This window comes from Glycine max, chromosome 1 (genome assembly GCF_000004515.6).
Source record: "Glycine max cultivar Williams 82 chromosome 1, Glycine_max_v4.0, whole genome shotgun sequence".
NCBI classification, from domain to species: Eukaryota; Viridiplantae; Streptophyta; class Magnoliopsida; order Fabales; family Fabaceae; genus Glycine; species Glycine max.
Genome location: NC_016088.4, coordinates 35,775,587 through 35,795,257, shown reverse-complemented (window position 1 = coordinate 35,795,257; position 19,671 = coordinate 35,775,587). Strand labels below are relative to the sequence as shown.

Sequence of the window (19,671 nt, the reverse complement as noted above, 5' to 3'; positions counted from 1 at the left end):
CTCAACCCGTGGTTTTCTCCTATTACTAGATTTACATGGTACCCAAATTTAGTACCAGTACACGTCCCCATTTACTCACACTACTAGAAAATAGGCTTTCAATATCAGTTGTTTTTTACTTTCAACATCAGTTTTTAATCGATGTTGAAACTACTGACGTTAACATTATCAATGTTAACATCAATTTTTTAAAAATCGATGTTAACATATACTACATGACATCGATTATTACCAAAACCAATGACGTATAGTAAGAAATATAAAAAAAAAACTACAAAAACAACATCAGTTTTTAGAACCGATGTTGAATTGTGTATTCTGAAACGTTTTCTACATCAATTTTGAAAAAATCGATGTAAAAAGTGCATTTAGAACATTGGTTTTTGGCAATAACAATACTCATAAGGATCAAGAAAATTATAAAATAGTATCAATAACAATACAAATGTGACTAACTTATCTTCATTAAAAATACAAATAGTATTATCACTTCATTAATATATTTTTTATCATTCTCCAAAAAGAAAATTAAAGGATAAAACCAAAATTTTCTATATTTATAGGGAGTAAAAACATATTTAACCTAACCTTTCTTTTCTATATTTATATCCAAAGAGAATCCTTTATGTACAGAAGACTTAAACAAAAGAATAAAAACATAGTTTTTGGATGTGCTTTCTTTTAATTAAACTTTTAAAAATTGCTTCATTATATAATAGAAGGGAGAAAAATAGCATGAAATGCCTAAAATGAATCTCATAACTACTTACTTGACATTATCAACCTCAAAATAATGAGGATTTGCACAAAATCTAAAGGCAAACCAGAAGCTATCTGGAAAGCAAGTAAAAGTTAAGCAAATTATTTAGAAAAACAAGAACTAAAATACAAGAACCAAGCTAATTAAATGAACTTGACTCATAATTTAATGAAAAATATTTGAAATTTACATGATATTATGTTTGATAACTTAAGAATCAATTGCAAAAAAAAATTACTTTATGAAAATTCAGATTATAATATATAAAAAATAAAAAATAAAATATGAAAACAATTAGATTATAATATACATTAATAAATTAACATTTTTAATTTAAATTAAAAATGAGGAGACAATTACATGTTGAGTTTAGGGAGTAATCAGAATAAAAAATATATGTGCATTAGAGTTTATTAACTTCAGAATGGAAAATTCTTTTATACTATATATGAAAGCTAAACTAATACCGTACATAGAGTTTATTAATTGGAGAATGGAAAATTGGATGTGACCTCCAAAAATTGCTTGAATCTTTTTTAACACAAGATAATGCCATAGAACTTTTTTCAAGCCCCAACAACAATACCAGTACACCAACTGTGCATATAAAACTAAAATATTCATTCAACAAACTCACTAAGACACAAACATCAACGCTTAATATTAATTGACTATGTAAAAAGGATGAAGAAGAAAACCAACCCGAATGAGATCAAAGAAGGAAATCGAAAGTGTTGAAATTTCCCATCACAACAAGTTTCTAGATTTTATTTATTTTTTCCAGTTGAATATATTTTCAATAAATGAAAAGTGTATTAAAAGAGGAAATGGCACAAAACAGAAGGATCAAATCCCTGAAATCTGTGGGAAGAAAAAATGCAAAAAGAAAATATGCATACAAGCTTACTGTACACTTACATGTAAATAATATAAAACAATTGTATAAACAAATTATCATTTCAAAGACAAATAGCACTGAAGCTAGTGGGCATCCATACATATTTAATTAGAATTGCAACTAAACGAGTGTCTCACATGATATGTCAAGATCCCTTCAAAAATTCTCAAGCTGTGTTTTGAGTTCCCCTTCACTTGAAATGAGCCTCTCTACAGCTTACACAGAATTTCAACTAGAGGAAAATTAACAAAAAATGATCTTAATATTTGAATGATGGAAAGAAAATAGAATAATGCCACAAAGGAAGAGTTTCAAAAAAAATTGAAGAAAAAAAGCTAGTTTAGATGCATACAATACAACTACAAGCAGTAACAATGTTGTAACAGTAAACAACATACCTTAGTTATCAAAGGATCCTTAAGATCAGCAATGAGTGAAAAATTAACCCACTCTGCATCACTGCATTGATTTAACAATAAGACAGGGGAAACAGGGAACACAAGAAAAAATAGAGCTGAAAACCACGTGGCTAACTCACATTGGTTGAGGAAGCTGGTGTTTTTCCAACAACCCATCCTCGACAAGGCCCTCAAGAGAGATCAAGAGCGTGTTGCCACAATTCACATCCTGAAAAGCAAAACGTCAAAACAAATGCATTGTGTTTAAAGAGTTGCGCGAAAACAAAAAATGGATAACCTAACCTAACCGAACCGAACCTGGCCAGAGTAAGGGGATCCTTTTGTTGGCCTTTCTGCCAAGTGGCATGAGAATTATATGGTAAACATTGAATGGAATTTAGATTGAGGAAATCCCCAATTGCAAAAACCCTAACCCCCAATGAAAAAATCAATAATTGCGAAAACCCCTAACCCCCAATCCAAAAATCAAAACATCAAAATCAAAAGGAAAACAAACAAGATAACTAACTCGAATGAGATCGGAGAGAGTGACCTGTTCTTCACGAAATTGACGGTCACGGGCGATCCAACTTCTTCTTCTTCTTCTTCTAAATCTTCTTCTCGACGGTCATGGACGGAGACTTGGTGTTCATCTTGGGCGATATTGAAAGAATATCGGTGACTTGGTGTTCATTTCTTAACATGGAGGAGAAACCCAATACAGCTTAAAAAAGAACTATGGCTATGCTATGACTATTGCTATTGAAGTGTTTAAAAAATGAACTAACATTGGTTAAAAAAACCGATGTTATCTACTTATTTGAAAACATTGATTTTTTAAAAATTCGATATTGTTAGTAATTACTTAACATCGGTTTTCTGAAAACTGATGTTAACATTATACTAACAACATCAGTTTTTAAAAAACCGATGTTAAGTAATTACTAACAACATTGATTTTTTAAAAACCGATGTTAAGAAGCTCCAATTATTTATGGAAATGCCACCACGTATAATTTAACATCGGTTTTTCTTGAAACCGATGTTAAATTGGCGATGTTGAATGCATAATTTGTAGTAGTGTCATTTGGATTTAAATTGGGTGAGTTTTCTTATTTACAATTGGGTTACCTAATTCATATTACCCCTATCCATTAAATTTGAGTGGACTTCACGAGGGAGTCACGGTTGGAGAGCTTGACGAGGACAGCCATGGCAATGAGAACATCGACAGCCTTGATGGCAGCCTTGTGGAGGGCGTCAGTGACGATGGTGGGGTGGATGTCGTGGGAGAGGAGGTGGAGGCACTGCTTGAGGAGGGCGCCGATGATGACGATGACGGTGGTGGTGCTGTCGCCGGCAGCGGAGTCCTGGGACTTGGAGAGCTCGACAAGCATCTTGGATGAAGGAAGGGAGAGGGGTTGCCTTAATTCATTTGAGGGAGAGAGAGCATGTGGATAAAGGAAGGGAGAAGGCATCGCGGGCGAGAGCAGAGACGGAGCCAGACCTCATGCCATGGAAGCTTGGGATCTAAACTTTGCGGTCCTTGAGCGGCATTGAGGTGGTGACTTGGGAACCCTAGACAGGGAGTCGAAGAGTGAGAGCACAAGAGAGTTGAGGGAAAAATGAAATATTAAAAATAGTGAAAAATATTTTAAGATGGTTTTGTATAAACCATCTTAAAATTGCAAAACTGTCGTAAAGCTATTGCATTTATTTACAAAAATGTCACTAGACACATTTTCCACTCCTGAAAATCAATTGATCTACATTTTAAATTTTAAACTAACTAGAAACCCCTTTCTATTTTTAAGGGAGCACTATCATCAATTAATTTTATCTACCACAAACCATTTAAATATCAGAAAATCATAGAGAATATTATTTTATATTTATTAAATTAAATATGAATTAATTAATTTGATTTTTTTATTTTCCCTGTCAGTTATTTTTGTTAGATCGACAGACCATGTAAGCAATTGATTTTTGTCATTTTGGCAGGCATGATAAGCCATTGATTGTCCATTTTTGTCATTTCGACAAACACTATAAGCAACCGATTAGGCCTTATGCCCACTCGGTTAACCTTCTTGTTTGACTGATATGGAAAAAATAATCAGCCATGCATCCAACCGTGTTGACCTTTATCCTGGTTCGGTTATCACTAAAATCAATAGATTTTCCATTAATCTACACTAATTCTTCGATCAACACATGAGGAAAATTACAAAAATTACAAAAATTACAAAATTTGGTCACCAACTTATGTGTGTGTGTGTGTTAAATTAATAAATAAACCAAAATCATACAACTAAAATATTCACCCTAATAATTAGCGATGACTTTATAATGCAAATTATTAAAGGTTTAATTATTCTGCATGTCTTTGAATTTTTATAATAATTTATATAAACTCCTAACCTTATTTTTTTTTAATTGAGTCCCTAAACCTGTATCTGTTACACATAATTAAAAAATAAATACAACTTCAAGTATTCAATTAAAAAAAAACTGTTTACAAACCTATTTAAAAATAACAATTAGTTTAGGACCTAATTAAAAAAATATCAACTACTACAGGCTAGCATTCTCACTTCTACAAGTCCTAAGCTCATTATTCTTATGTTCTTTAATCATTTTAGAACCTATAAGGGTGAAAACACCTGCGGAGATTTAGAGGTTTTTAATTAAATATCTAAATTATTTATCATTTTTAAATAGGTTTCTAAATTTTTTTCTTTCTTTGAATTGAGTTCCTAAACTTGTATTTATTTTTTTAATTAGGTCTTATGGGACATAATTATAAAATAAATACAATTTCATGTGCCTGATTGAAAGGAAAAAACACACTCAACCACCCGAATTGAAAAATTTAGTTAAAGTTGATGAACCTAAATACTAATATAACCGTTATTAAAATAAAACTTTAATTTAAATTAAAAATAATACTATATACTACACTTAAATTTTATAATTATAGTTTTCATTTTTAATAAAAAAGTATACCTAAGAAAAGTATTAATTTAGTTTTAATTTTTATTTCAAACAAAGTTGAGGAGGGAAAAAGTGAGGTATATTCCATTCTAGTTTCGATCATACCTAGGCCCATCACCTGAAACATGGTCACGACCATGAACGTCAAAAAAAAAATATGGTACGCTCCCGCCAAAATCAATTGGCGCGCTCGCTCTTCACTAATGCTATATATAAAAAAATCAGAAGTTTTTAGTGTTACACACACACAATCAATTGGCGAGCTCACCCTAATTCAGATCTGTGCTCTCTCTTCGGCGCTCCGAAACGCAGCGTTTCGTCCAACCTCAGGTGAGCGTTCGTGTATCTCATCTTCGTTTGCAAAACCATTTTCTTCTCTTTCAGATATAAAAACGCCGAATCTGCTTTTTCCTTTTCATTTTCCCCAATTTCTTCCAATTTGTTTCGATTTCACGCTAAGTTTTGACCTTTTATGCCTGGAAAATTGTTTCGTTGTATATTTTCCCTCCTTAACTGCTTTTTAAGGTTAATTTTATGGGTTTTTAGGAGTTTCTACAGATTTTTTTTCTTTCGGTGTTTATGCTTGAAGAGTGAATTCAACTATTGAGTTCTTTTGTTGTTTAAATTTTCTGTTGCGAACTCTTGATATGGAGATAGGATGTTGAAGCTAGTCATGAATCCATTCGATTTTTAGGGTTAATTTAGCCGTTGGAAATCTATGGCCTCTAATGTTCAATTTTTAAGATTTGTGTTAATTCGATGGTGGTATGATTTTGGATCTATGCCTATATGTTTTGTACATTTTGTGATTTGTTTGTGTTTTGGTTGTTCTGCGTGTTTTCGCTTCGATTTGAGGTTGATTCCCTTTTTTGCTTCGTTAGTGGTCCTGATTGCTACAGATTTAGGTTGATTCTCTTCTCTCAGAATTGCAGAATTGATTTTGAAAATCCAAAATCAGTCATGATTTGCAAGTACTATTAATGAGTTGCCTTAAATCGTTGTTCTAAATGCTTCTTTTTATTGTTTCCAGTGGTTTGTAATTCTTGACAGATTTAGGGGAATATTTGAAGAACACTGTGCGAAGATTGTGCTTGTGTGTAGAGCAATAGAGCATCCATATGGAGCTACGCTGTTGTGGTCATCTTCATTTCATCCAGGCTATTAAAGGTGATTTAGTTACAAAAGCCCCAAATGTTGTTCGTGGACAACCAAAACTTAAATTTAAAAAGCTCACTGACATTTATGATGGCTTATTGTCTCATAATGATGATGGAATGGCTGAAAGATCATGCTTGGGTGAAATTGAGGAAAGCCCTGTGAAAACCAAGCCTGATGCTTCCATATGTAATGTCAATGATGATGATGATCAGAGAATCATTAACTTGGATGATGACAACTTTGACAATTTTACCTTAAGCCAAATTAAAGCAAGTTGCAAAACAAGGAAGCGAAAACACTCACAAGGTCTTGACTCCTCTAAAATAAACATGAAAGTTGAAGATTCGTCATTCCTGGAGGACTACAGAGAGGAGCAAAGGGCAGCAGATGATTCTGATTTCCTGCAGACTCTCAGTAGCTTGAAATCTAAACTATCAAAGAATATGAAGACGAAGAAGAAAAAGTGCTTTGAAGAACCAAGCCCTACTGATACCCAAGAGATTATGCTAGTCATCAAATCTGAACCTGAAGAGATCCTAAACAATCAAGAGTTCCCACCCTCTAGCGAAGAGATCCTAGACTATCATGAGTTCTCACCTTCTAGCCAAGAGATCCAAGACTGTCAAGAGTTCTCACCCTCCTGTGAAGAGATCCAAGACGGTCAAGAGTTCCCACCCACTAGTGAAGAGATAAAAATTGATCAAGAGATCCCATTCTTTAGTGGAGATTCAGTTGCCCTTGTTGAAGTGAAATCTGAGGTTCCTGAAGCTGATTGCTATGGCGAGCCAGATGACTATTGTATTATAGAAAGCCAAGAAGCAGAGATAATCTATGAATGGAATTTGGAGAATGAATTAGATGAGTGGCAGGAGCGTGTTGATTTTATTCCATTACGAATGGTGAGGCCATCTTGTATGGATATTGTGATAAGTAATTATCAACTAAGCAATGACCAGTCTCCATACATGCCTGCAATAGAATTTGAAAGTGAAGAATGCATCATCAATCCAGATCTCCATTACATCTCCCCACAAGGAATCTCTCTGGTTGAAGATCATAACTCTGATATTCATGACAATCAACCCGATGGTGACACTGACACTGCTGTCTCATTACCTAATGTGGTTACTCATAAAGACCTTGATTGCCTTGGTGTAGAGTTTAAAGATGATAATATTATCCTCGATGACTGCAGTAGTAATGAATTTACAACTGGTGCTGAGGATCAGGTAGAATGTAGCTCTACTATGGAACATGACTGCAGTAATGATGAATTTACAGCTGGCAATGAGGATCTGGTAGAACCCAGCTCTACTATTGAACATGACTGCAGTAATGATGAATTTACAGCTGGTAACGAGGATCAGGTAGAACCCAGCTCTACTATTGAACACAACAGCAGTAATGATGAATTTTCAGCTGGTTCTGAGGATCAGGTAGAACCCAGCTCTACTATTGAACATGACTGCACTAACGATGAATTTACAGCTGGTAACGAGGATCAGGTAGAAGCCAGCTCTACTATTGAACACGACAGCAGTAATGATGAATTTTCAGCTGGTTCTGAGGATCAGGTAGAACCCAGCTCTACTATTGAACATGACTGTATTGATGAATTTACAACTGGTTCTGAGGATAAGGTTGAACTCAGCTCTACTATTGAACATGGCCCCAATCCTGATGAATGTCTGGTTTGTCACTCAGATGATCCACCTGAATATGAGGAGAAGCAATCATTTGCTTCTGTAAACATTGCTGAGAAGAGACATGTCAATGTGGCTACTGATGAACTTACTTCTTGGGATGAATGTGATGGTAGTTCAAAGCTGCATCATTCTGAAAGGCTATTATCAACAAGAAAGGTAAAAATATCATCATAAAATTTATATTTCACTTGGTTTATATTATTGCTTCTTCTCACTAGATGGTTTCACTTCAGGCGATTTCACCATCTTCAGAGGAAAGGCTCTGTAAAGCTGTGGAGTCGGTTAATTTGAATCATAAAAACAATTTGAGTAAGTGCCTTAAGTATTTATGCTGTGATCTTGATCTATAAGTACAATTACATGTTTAAATCTGCTCAGCTTTATTTTTTCAAACTATAAACTCAACAATCCTGGAAAGAAATATGGATTTTGTTGAAAGAGGTAAAATGTGGTTGTATAGCTATAGGCTACGTAAGAAGTATCACGAAATGGGAAAGTTAAACCCTGATGGGGTTGGTGTCACGGTCATACTAATGTTTGAAATAAGTAATATTTCCAACTTTGATCCACTATCTCGAGAGTTCAAATCTTAATGAAGTAAAACAGGCTTTTATTTACTGAGTAAAAATACTTTTTCTTGAACTCTAACGAGTCCATTTCTCTCTCTGCCAATTGTCAAATCTAACTTGTTTCTATGAAAACACCTATGGATTTCTTTATTTGATGTGTAATTTCTTTTTATCACACATTTGACAGCTTCTAAACACTTAGACCTTTTACCACATTTTTATTTTACTTATATTGGGTTATAATGATCGCAGAATGCAAGGAAAAACTATACTTTTCTGAGAAGACTGATAAGATGAATAGTACTGCTGAAGGGCTTGATGATATCACAGGAGCTCGACTAACTGATATCTTTAACAAAATTAGTGTTATTCCTAGGAGTAAAAGAGTTTCCCAACCTAGAGGCATTTCCAAGAATGCTCATTCTTCTCGCCAAGCAACCCGCATAGGGTGCAACTCTGTACAGAGTTGCTCAAAGAGTGCAATTGCATTTACACAGCAGCAGATGCATGATGCAGAATGCCTTGCTATGAGACTCACGAAGGAATTGAAGTCAATGAAGGACATTGTGGATGATATGTTACGATCTGAATTCTGTCTAAATACGTCTTTGAGACATAAAGTAAATGAGGTATGATAACCACAATGTCATCCCTTCATGTTTATGGTTTCATTATTTGCTCATTATGTCCATCAGTAAAGCAGATTCCGATGGCTATAGCTTTTCTTTTCCTATTTTAAACCGCTAAGAGTTACAAAGTTCTTGTAATTTCAATTTCTCTAGTGGAAAATTAATATATTTATTGATTAGTTGAACATTTATTGATCATTATTGATTTCCAGGCAAGAATGGCTGTCAAGAATGCCACAAGAGCTGAAGAAGCTACAAAACGATGCCTGGCCTTCATGTCAAGGGATTGCAGCCGTTTCTGTAAAATAATGGTTTGTTAATCCCCTATCACTCTTAAAGCTAGTATTAATTTTTAACAACTTTTATGGTTAATTACTGTATGATTAATTACTGATCTTGATCAACTTCAGAAATTTGCTGATGATAGTCCATCTCCTCAAAAACCTCCTCCAGATGTAGTGCGTAAAGAGAGGAAAAAAATAGCCTTCGCTGATGAAGCAGGTGGAAAGTTGTTCCAGGTTAAGTTCTATGAGGATGACGCAGTATCTTTGTCCAAATCTAATTGAAAGAGAAAGAATGTTGTTCTAATATGCCATTTTCTGTACAAATTTTCAGTGCCCTACCATTCATTGTATTAGTTCTTTTTCTAGAAATGCCTTATATTTTAACTGATGGGGGTGGTTCCTTCCTATGTCAGAAGTTGATTCAATTGATACTGTATAACAAGCGGCGTTGAGTCAAATTTTCAACTTGGGGATTTATGCTTGTGTGTGCGGAATTATAGTAAACATACTTTAGATCCAGAACATGTAGGTGTAAAAAATATTTTAGTTCTCAATTTTACAAAATAGTGTCATTCTCTTTATACAATAAAGATAAGACATTGTAATAATTATTTTTACATTAATATTCAATTAGAAATCATTTTGGGTATAAATAATTATTATAAAATTCAACATTCTTATCATATATAAATGATAATATATGATTGGATAATATTGTATTTTTTTACATTATCAATATATTTAAATTAAATTATTTGTTAAATATATTTAAATGATTAAATTAATATAAATTTAAGGGTTGTTTTTTAAATTATTCAATTATCAATGAATTGATCTTAAAGTATTTTTTTTAACATAAATTGTGTTTGTTTTTCACATTGTAAGTCACGGTTCGGCAAAAATCTTCAAATGATGCTCTTTTAGAAACTTATTCCCCAAATGGGGTTGTTTCCAAACATATTCTTGAGGGGTGCTCTTTTTTCTCGTAAACCCCATGCATGGCACCACCACTATTGGCGCTTTCGGGGAGGAGCTGACACGTGGCGCTGGTGTCGCCATTCCCACCAACGCCTTGCCTTTGTGCTTACGTGGCATTGGAGTCGCAAGAAGCAATGGCGCGTTGAGGAAGGCGCCAGTCAAACTGGCGTGTTGAAGGCCCTAGGGTGTAGCAACGTAGCCCAGAGTGAAGTGCAGGCTGCAACAGGGACGTGCCACTAGAGGTTGTGCGTTGCAGGGGGGAGGTGCCATCACGAGGAGTGATTTGCTTTGAAAAAAAAGTTGCCTTTATATGCAGTTCTCCTCCACTGCATTGCTACTCACTCTCCTGAGCCTTCAACTTTCATCTTGGTTATTCAGAAAGCTTGCTTCCTTGCTTCCTTGCTTCCTTTGCTTCTTTCATTTCTGTTGCTTGTAACTTCTTGGTAAGTTTTTTTTAATTGATAATAAATTTTAGGTGTGTTTAGGTTATAAATTTTAAGTGTTATATGTTATGTATGTTTAGGTTAGGTTTGTTTTATATGTTATATGTTATGTATGTTTAGGTGGTAGTTATAAATTTTAAGTAGTAATTTGAAATATTAATATTATTTGTGTTATATGTATATGTTATAATTTTAGTTAGTATATTATTATTTGTATTATAGGATACATTAGATTTAGTTGATTTGTTAATATTATTAGTTTGAGTTCTGTATTTTATATAGTAGATTAGATTTAGTTAAAAAAAATTATATGGTAGATTAGGAATAGTTTTAGGTAATCTAAGTTATTAATTTTATATGGTAGATTAGGAATAGTTTAAATTTTTATATGGTACATTAGGTTTAGTTAAAAAAATTTATATAATAGATTAAGAATAGTTTGAGATTTTGAAAAATATAATTTTAGATTAGGTTTAGTTTAAATTTTTTGTATGGTACATTACATTTAGTTTAAATTTTTTGTATGATACATTACATTTAGTTTAAATATTTAATATGATAAATTAGAAATAGTTTAAATTTTTATATGGTAGATTAGGTTTAGTAAAAAAATTTATATAGTAGATTAAAAACAGTTTTAGGTTCCGTATCTTATTAATTTTAGATTAGGTTTAGTTTAAATTTTGTATATGGTACATTACATTTAGTTTAAATATTTGATATGATAAATTAAGAATAGTTTAAATTTTTATATGGTAGATTAGGCTTAGTTAAAAAAATTTATATAGTAGATTAAAAATAGTTTTAGGTTCTGTAACTTATTAATTTTAGATTAGGTTTAGTTTAAATTTTTTATATGGTACATTACATTTAGTTTAAATATTTGATATGATAAATTAGAAATAGTTTAAATTTTTATATGGAAGATTAGGTTTAGTTAAAAAAATTTATATAGTAGATTAAAAATAGTTTTAGGTTCCGTAACTTATTAATTTTATATTAGGTTTAGTTTAATTTTTTTATATGGTACATTACATCTAGTTTAAACATTTGATGCTACATTATTTTACTCGTAAGTATTTTAAGTTATTAATTTTATATATATATATATATATATATATATATATATATATTGTTTTAATTTTTAGTCGCAAATATAAAAATTATGTTATACATTTAAATTTATATTTGTATGTAATTTAATTTATTTGTAGAATATATATGAATTAGGTTATTTCTATAATATATTTTGTTATTAAAATTAAAAAAAATAATTTGTTATTTATGTACAGTTGTGTTTGGATGTGATTTAATTTATTTGTAGAATATATTTAAATTTCGTTGATTGTGTAATATATTTTGTTATTGAAATATTTGAAATTTGAAAAATATAATTTGTTATTTATTTGAAATTTGGAGAGTATGTTTAAATTTTATTATTCATTTTATTGTATTATATTTTATTTTGCAGGATCAATGGCATCTTCGTCGTCATGCTCATCAAATATACAAACTAGGTCTGATCCAATTGATGGTGACGTTTTGTGGATGCAACCTAAGCATGTTTCAGAACATGTTTGGAATGGGGAACTAGACAGAAAATTACACATCAGACGAGCAGTCCTGACGTATCAAGGTGAAGAACAAATACCAGAGGAAATTGTTCCTCTGCTTCGACAATCTGGGTTTTATTGGATAATGAAGATGGGATACCTAAAAATAAATGCGGCCTTAATTAGTGCGTTGATTGAAAGATGGAAGCCCGAAACACACACGTTTCACTTGAGATGCGGAGAGGTTACCATTACTCTTCAAGATGTGTCAGTTTTATTAGGTCTTCGTACTGACGGGGCACCATTAATTGGTTCAACAAATCTTGATTGGGCCGATTTATGTGAAGAATTATTAGGAGTCAGACCACAGGAAGGCGAACTTGAAGGCAGTGTGGTAAAATTAAGTTGGTTGTCTCACCATTTTTCTCACATAAATATTCATGACGGTAACGTTGAACAATTACAAAGGTTTACCCGTGCATGGATCCTTCGATTCATAAGAGGTGTCCTCTTTGTTAACAAAAGCAGTAGCAGAGTTTCCTTCAGCTACCTACAATTTTTACGTAACTTTTAACAGTGCAGCACGTATGCGTGGGGACCTGCCGTGCTTGTGTATTTATATAGAGAGATGTGCAGCGCCATCGATTACAAAGTTAAATCAATCGGAGGTATGTGCATCTTAATCCAAATGTGGGCATGGGAACGATGCACGACTTTGCCTCCAAAGAGGACGCCTCCCGTAATAGAAAATAAACCACTCAGACACAGGTTTGTCGTTTAAAAAATTAGATTTCAATTGAAAATAATTAATAATGGAACGTGTTGACAATGATGATTTCATTTTTATTGTAGGTGGTTGCGACGTGGAAATCAGCATATTGGCAATGATGATCTTAGAGTTTTTCGTCGCAAATTGGATATCATGAAACCACATGAGGTAAGAAGATCATAATGTTTTGGTTAAATGAAATGTTAATATGTTATGTTTGACTGAAAATTGACAACAGTGTTGTTATATGCAGTTTGTCTGGGGGCCATACACAGCAACTGTGATGGCAGCGTTGCCTCCAATTTGTGTGATTGGAAGTGTAGCCTGGTTCGCGGTGGTGCCACTGATTTGTTTCCATGTTGTTGAGTAGCACCAACCCGATAGAGTTTTGCGATAATTTGGATTGCAACAACCTATTCCCGGGTGTCCTTCGCAATCGCAGAATCTCCATGGCATAACGCTCAAAGGCAAACAAGATGAAAATTGGTTCCAGGTGTTGGCCCCGATCATCAATCAATGGAACAATCGAGCTGAGTTTAGGGTCGTCGTTTATCCTCGACTGGAGGGCCTATTGAGTTTTAACTCGGACTACATGGTGTGGTATAGGCGTAAAACAAAGATGTTTGTCGACCCAAACAATACAAACGCAGCTACATTGGTATTTATCTGTTTTTTAATGTTTAACTTCAAATTATTTTGTTAAGCATGAGCATAATAATTGCAGGGTGAAGTTGTGGAGACTTTACACTATATGGTGTCACCACAAGGGAGGAACACATGGACAGTTGATGATCTCGTGCCTTACGTGGAAAAGTTAGCGATTATATCCGAAGAGCAAGAGAGAATCACTGAGCCAGTGTCACATGGTCCAGCATCAGATCGTGAATTCCCAGCACAAGAGTTTCACATTCTTCGGTCAAGTGTTGAAACTCAGAGCATAGGCAGACGAAGGGAGCCTGTTGAAGCGGAAGAATATTCCCAACAAATGATGGAGCGTGGTCATGGAATGTATTACACGCCAGCAACATTTTCCCAATATCCTTCACAGATGTATCAGTATCCTTTTGAAGGTCATCACACTGATACTTCTGCGAGCGAACATTCTTTTGGTGGTGTTGCGGAAACACAACCTCATTTTTCATGGCCCACTATCACTCCTTCGCAGTAACACGATGCCCCAATGGCAACACCTAACGCCTCATTTGCTCCGCAATGGAATGTACCTGGAGCAATACCTGATATGGGCGACTTATTAGGTTTAAAAATAAAACTAAAGTTGACTAACAGAAAATAAGTAGTTTTAATAACTAAAGCTGAACACCAACACCATATGTGCAGATACTCCACATTGACTAAGTCCATAGTTCATCATTGTAGGTAGTTCTCCTTTAGTATCAATTTGAATACCCTTAACTACAGCATTGGACTCTCCACTGTCACTCAACCTAGGTTTAGGGTTGAGGGGTTATGGTTTAAGGTTTGGGGTTTTGGGTTTAGGATTTGGGGTTTAGGTTTAGGGTTTAGGGTTTAGGTTTAGAGTTTAGGGTTTAAGGCTTAGGGGCTAGGGCTAGGGTTTAGGGTTTATGGGGGTAGGGTTTAGGTTTTAGGAATTGGGGTTTGGGGTTTATGGTTTATGTTTTATGGTTTAAGGCTTAGGGTTTTGGGTTAGGGGTTTGGTTTAGGGCTTAAGGTTTAGGGTTTAGTGTTAGGGTTTAGGGTTTGTGTTTAGGGTTTTGGGTTTATGCTTAGGGTTTTGGGTTTGGGGTTTGAGACTTTTGGTTTAGGGTTTGGGATTTAGATTTAGGGTTTAGGGATTGGGTTTAGGGTTAGGGTTTATGGGTTTGGGGTTAGGGTTTATGTGTTAGGGTTTTGGGTTTGTGGTTTGGGATTTTGGGTTTAGGGTTTGGGATTTAGGTTTAGGGTTAGGGTTTATGGTTATGTTTTAAACTAATGAATTCATTGAACCCCACAAATAATTGATGTACACAAACCAAAATAAGTAATGTTTTTAACTAACGAATTCATTCGACCCCACAAATTCAATACATTGAAGAGAACTTAAGCAAATACAAGTCACTCGACTAACATACATAAATCAATGATTTGAACAACTCCCATGCTCAGATTGCATTGGACAGCGACGTCTGTTATGCCCTTCGGCTCCACATCTACTACATTTTTGTCGGTGCTCAGATGGTTCGACCCAATCCATCTCATTCCGTATCCTTGTTGATTTTCGCTGACCTTTCGCACAAATTGTAGTTGGGTCAGGGATAAGTGTCCATGCGTCATTGGAAGGAGAAATTGTTCGTTTTATTCCCCAAGGAGGCCCCCATGTGTGGAGTAAGCTTTTAAAATGTGCTCATTGGTGTAAACCACCATCTATATATTGGTAGTAAGTTCATGCTCACCGTAACCCATAAGCCGCCAATAAACGTGTGAACATGGATAGTGAAGCGCCAGAATACCCTTCCGCCATTGACAATAATGCCCATTCAAGTTTAATTGCCCACTTTATCCGCCACGTTGCGTAATAGGATTGAAGGTCTCCTCTACTTCAAAGCTTGTGGAGCGGATATCATACAAGCGAACGATGTGCGAACAAGCTTGTTCTTGATTTTTTCTAAGTTCTTTAACAAGCTTTGAACAATATACTTGTCCTTCATTTAACTGTCTTTGGGCTTGGCGGCCACGCTCAACAAAGTACTTTCGACACCTACTGTACGTTGATTTGACCAATGCTGTTATGGGAATGTTGCGACAATCCTTCAAAACCTTATTGATACATTCTGAGAGGTTGGTTGTCATGTGGCCATATCGACATCCTTCTCTATCATAAGCCATCGTCCATTTTTCCTTTGAAATCCGATCAATCCATGTTGCTATGGCTGGACTTAGTTGACGAAATTTTTCTAAATTTTGATAAAAAAATGTGCTTGCAAGGAGTGTAGGCTGCATAAAATTAGTTATGAATAACAATTTTAAGTATATATGAAAGTTAAATAAACGTGACCATCAAATATGAAATCTTACCCAATTTCTTCAACATTTCTTTTTGTTTGGCATTATTGAATTTTCGATTGAAGTTGCTTGCTATGTGTCGCATGCAGTAGACATGATAACCGTGGGGAGGTTGTCAACCAAGTGCTTCGTTAGTGACAACGGACTTTATACTCGCGTGTCAATCAGATATCAGACAAATACCATTTTTATCTGTGACGTGTTCACGCAAGTGTGCCAAAAACCATGACCACGCTATCAACGTCTCACCTTCGACCACTGCGAATGCTAGAGGAAGGACACCACCATTTCCATCTTGTGATGTGGCCATTAAGAGGATCCCACGGTATTTGACGTACAAATGTGTGCCGTCAATTTGTATGATTGGCTTACAGTACTTGAAAGCCTCTTTACATTGCCCAAAAGTCCAAAAAACTCTATGAAACTGACGGTGTTCGCGACTAACCGTATTCCCAACGATAAAATCTTCATGTAGTATTTGAAAATATGATCCAGGAGAATGATTTTGCATGTGTGTTAGCCACGATGAAAGTTTCGCATATGACTTATCCCAATCGCCATATTCAATTGCAATGGCTTTCTGTTTCGCCAACCAAGCTTTTTTGTACGACACCTTGTACGCAAATTCACTGTTAATCCTCTTTTGAATCAAAGAAACTTTTATTGATGGATCTTCTCTAATCATGCATGTCAATAACATAACAAAATTTAAATGACAATTAACAAAAAATTAACATATGAACATAAAATACGTACCTACTACACAAGTGGCAATTAAATTTGAATCAAGTTTCTCGTGATCTTGTGTCATGGTCATATTCAGACATGTGTGTGGTCCACCCCATTGTGTGACTTTCCACGTATCTGTTTTTTTAGATAAAATTGCCCTCATATATAAAGGGCAAGGACACTCTGCACTTTTATTCAAGCAACAAACCACATACTTGTTCGATTTGCTTTCAACAACTTTGAAACTTTGATGCACATTCATAACATATTGTTTGACTACATTTTTGACCGCATCTTTACTATCAAATTCCATGTCAACATATGATTCTTGGACAACATTAAAGGTCAACGACATCTCCAAACCGCAAATGTCCTCCTCATCAGGATAACTCCAGTTGATATTGTTATAATGCAAAGCATCATTCCAAAATGGATTTTCAATTCCTTGTGCACCTAACAGTTCAAAATAAAAATTCAAATCATACTTATTTAGCATTAAATACAATTGTCATCAAATAATAAATGTATTGTCTAATTTTTTTATACAGCAAATTATACCTTCTATTGGGTGAACAATTCTTACTGGTTGAATCATGTCGTTGACTTCATCGTCTGTATCAGATATACCGTCAACACTGTCATCTTCGTCTAAAGACTCTTCAACGTATGAGTTAGACACAAGATAATCATCTTCGTCAACATTTAAATTGCTCATATTTGTTGGCGGCTGTGTCTCATCATTAGATAAATAATTTCCACATGATGTAAGCGAATTTGCAGAATGAAACATTGAACCACTAGCCACATCATTTTCTATGTACAATTCTAGAACTGACATTTGTTCTTGTTGTTTTAAACTTTCCAGCATTGTTTCAACGTCTTCGTCATCACAAATTTGCAAGGCAATATATTTTCCTGACACTAAAAATCTACAACTGATAGCAGAAATAATTTCATTATTTTGTAACTTTACCTTATCTCCAATTTTTTTCTTCAAAGCATTGAAACTAATTCCACGTTTAATCTGAATCTCTTTTTTACTGCTTTCAAATATTGCACCATCATTATCTTCATATACCCTTCCATTGAAATACAACACTGTTATAACCGAATTCATCGTGTACCTACAAAACAATATTTTAACACATCAAATAAATTATAAAATGGGTATCACAAAAAGTCATTGCTGGAACTTCAAAATAAAACTTTATTTTAAAAAAAAATTAACTTCAAATCAATTTCACATTAACACACTTTAAAAACATTAACGATTTCAATGTAGCAATTTGAAACTAATCAACATGTAATCAAAATTATTAATTTTAAATAAATTTCACATCAACAATTTTAAATAACACAAACGATTTTATAAAACTTTAAATTCAAACTAACAAAAGGTAATCACAAAAGGTCCCTTTATTGGAACTTCACATTCAATTTTTTTTAAAAAAAAATTAATTAACTTCAAATAAATTTCATGGGAGACACTTAAAAAAATGAACAATTTCAACATAGTAATTTTAAAGACAAAATAATTCATGAACGAAGTTAATAGTATAAATAATTAATCTTAACAATAATAACTTTAAAATGGAAAAAGGTAATTACAAAATTACTACAAATATAGTAAAATAAATATGATACGAGAAAAAACAAAGCATCAAATAACACTTTCAAATTGAACGCTTATAAATTTTTAACACACCAACAAACCAACCTAATCTAATTAAAATAATACTACAACTTCATATTAAAGAAAAATTCGTACTCAAAATACTTACTTCAAATAAATATGATCTGCAATTTTTTTTTATTCAAAGTTCAAACGTTCATTAATTTTTAACACACTAATAAATCATCAACACCAACCTAATCTAATTAAAAAAATAATACAAATTTCATATTCAAAATATTTTATTTGAAAATATTTTCTTCAAATAAATATTGTTACATAATTTTTCTTTTATTTTTGACATTTAAACACACACTAATAAGCCTATCAAGTATAAAAACTAATTTAATTTTTTTTAAAAAAAACATTCAAATTGAAAGGGAAAACCAAGTTGAAAGGGAAAACCAAGCTGAAAGCAAAACTTAACAAAATAACTTACAAAAAATATTTGATACCACAGAAATTTCCAAAGCCACGAAAACGAAAGCAAAACCAAGGGATAACAGCTAAAAAAATGATGGATCAGATGGTGTATTTAAACACCCTAAAAAGCTAAGGCTGTGGGCGTTTTCTTTATTGTCGCCAACCGTAATTGCGCTTCTCACTCACTGCTGTTGCTCTCCCTGCAATAGCTAAAAAGCTGCACCTACACGTAAGTTGCCAGTTTGACTGGCGCCATGAACAACTCGCCATTGATGCTGGCGTCTTCAACGCCATGTCGCCAAAAGGGAAGGCGCTGGTAGGAATGGCGACACCAGCGCCACGTGGCACGTCCCTGACGAAAGCGCTAATGGTGGTGGCGCCATGCATGGAGTCTACGTGAAAAAAGAGCACCCCTCAGGAATATGTTTAGAAACAACCCCATTTGAGGAATAAGTTTCTAAAAGAACCCAGTTTGGGAAATTTTCCTCACAGTTCAACCAATCCAAGTGATGCAATCCTACCCCGCAAAGGCATTGGATAGAAGACTTCAAGAAGATTGGGCTAGAGATGCAAGAGAAGGCCCTAGGGTTCTCATGAGCCTTAGGGTAGATTTCGGGCCCATGGGTTAAGTATGAGCCCACTTATCTTTGTACATATTATATTAAGGTTTCATTAATTTTGGGTCTT

General features: G+C 34.0%; 1 protein-coding gene across 2 annotated transcripts; it reads left to right on the top strand.

Moving 5' to 3' along the window:
• Positions 1-5,226: 5,226 nt before the first annotated feature.
• On the top strand, positions 5,227-9,871 carry LOC100815294 (uncharacterized). 2 transcript variants are annotated; one of them, XM_006573256.4, is made up of 6 exons: positions 5,227-5,380; positions 6,081-8,070; positions 8,148-8,223; positions 8,736-9,112; positions 9,325-9,423; positions 9,523-9,871. In XM_006573256.4, the coding sequence occupies exons 2-6, from the start codon at positions 6,169-6,171 to the stop codon at positions 9,676-9,678; spliced, it is 2,610 nt and encodes an 869-aa protein (XP_006573319.1). In that variant the 5' UTR covers positions 5,227-5,380; positions 6,081-6,168; the 3' UTR covers positions 9,679-9,871. The 2 variants fall into 2 exon arrangements, with proteins under 2 accessions (XP_006573319.1, XP_040864320.1); XM_041008386.1 differs by lacking the exon at positions 5,227-5,380 and having other exon boundaries at positions 6,087-6,217; positions 6,336-8,070.
• The last annotated feature ends 9,800 nt before the right edge of the window (positions 9,872-19,671 follow it).

Coding starts and splice junctions, on each gene's coding strand:
- LOC100815294 (XM_006573256.4), top strand. CDS start 6,169: ATGGAGCTACGCTGTTGTGGTCATCTTCATTTCATCCAGGCTATTAAA. Junction 8,071..8,147: donor GGCTATTATCAACAAGAAAG/GTAAAAATATCA, acceptor GTTTCACTTCAG/GCGATTTCACCATCTTCAGA. Junction 9,424..9,522: donor GCCGTTTCTGTAAAATAATG/GTTTGTTAATCC, acceptor GATCAACTTCAG/AAATTTGCTGATGATAGTCC.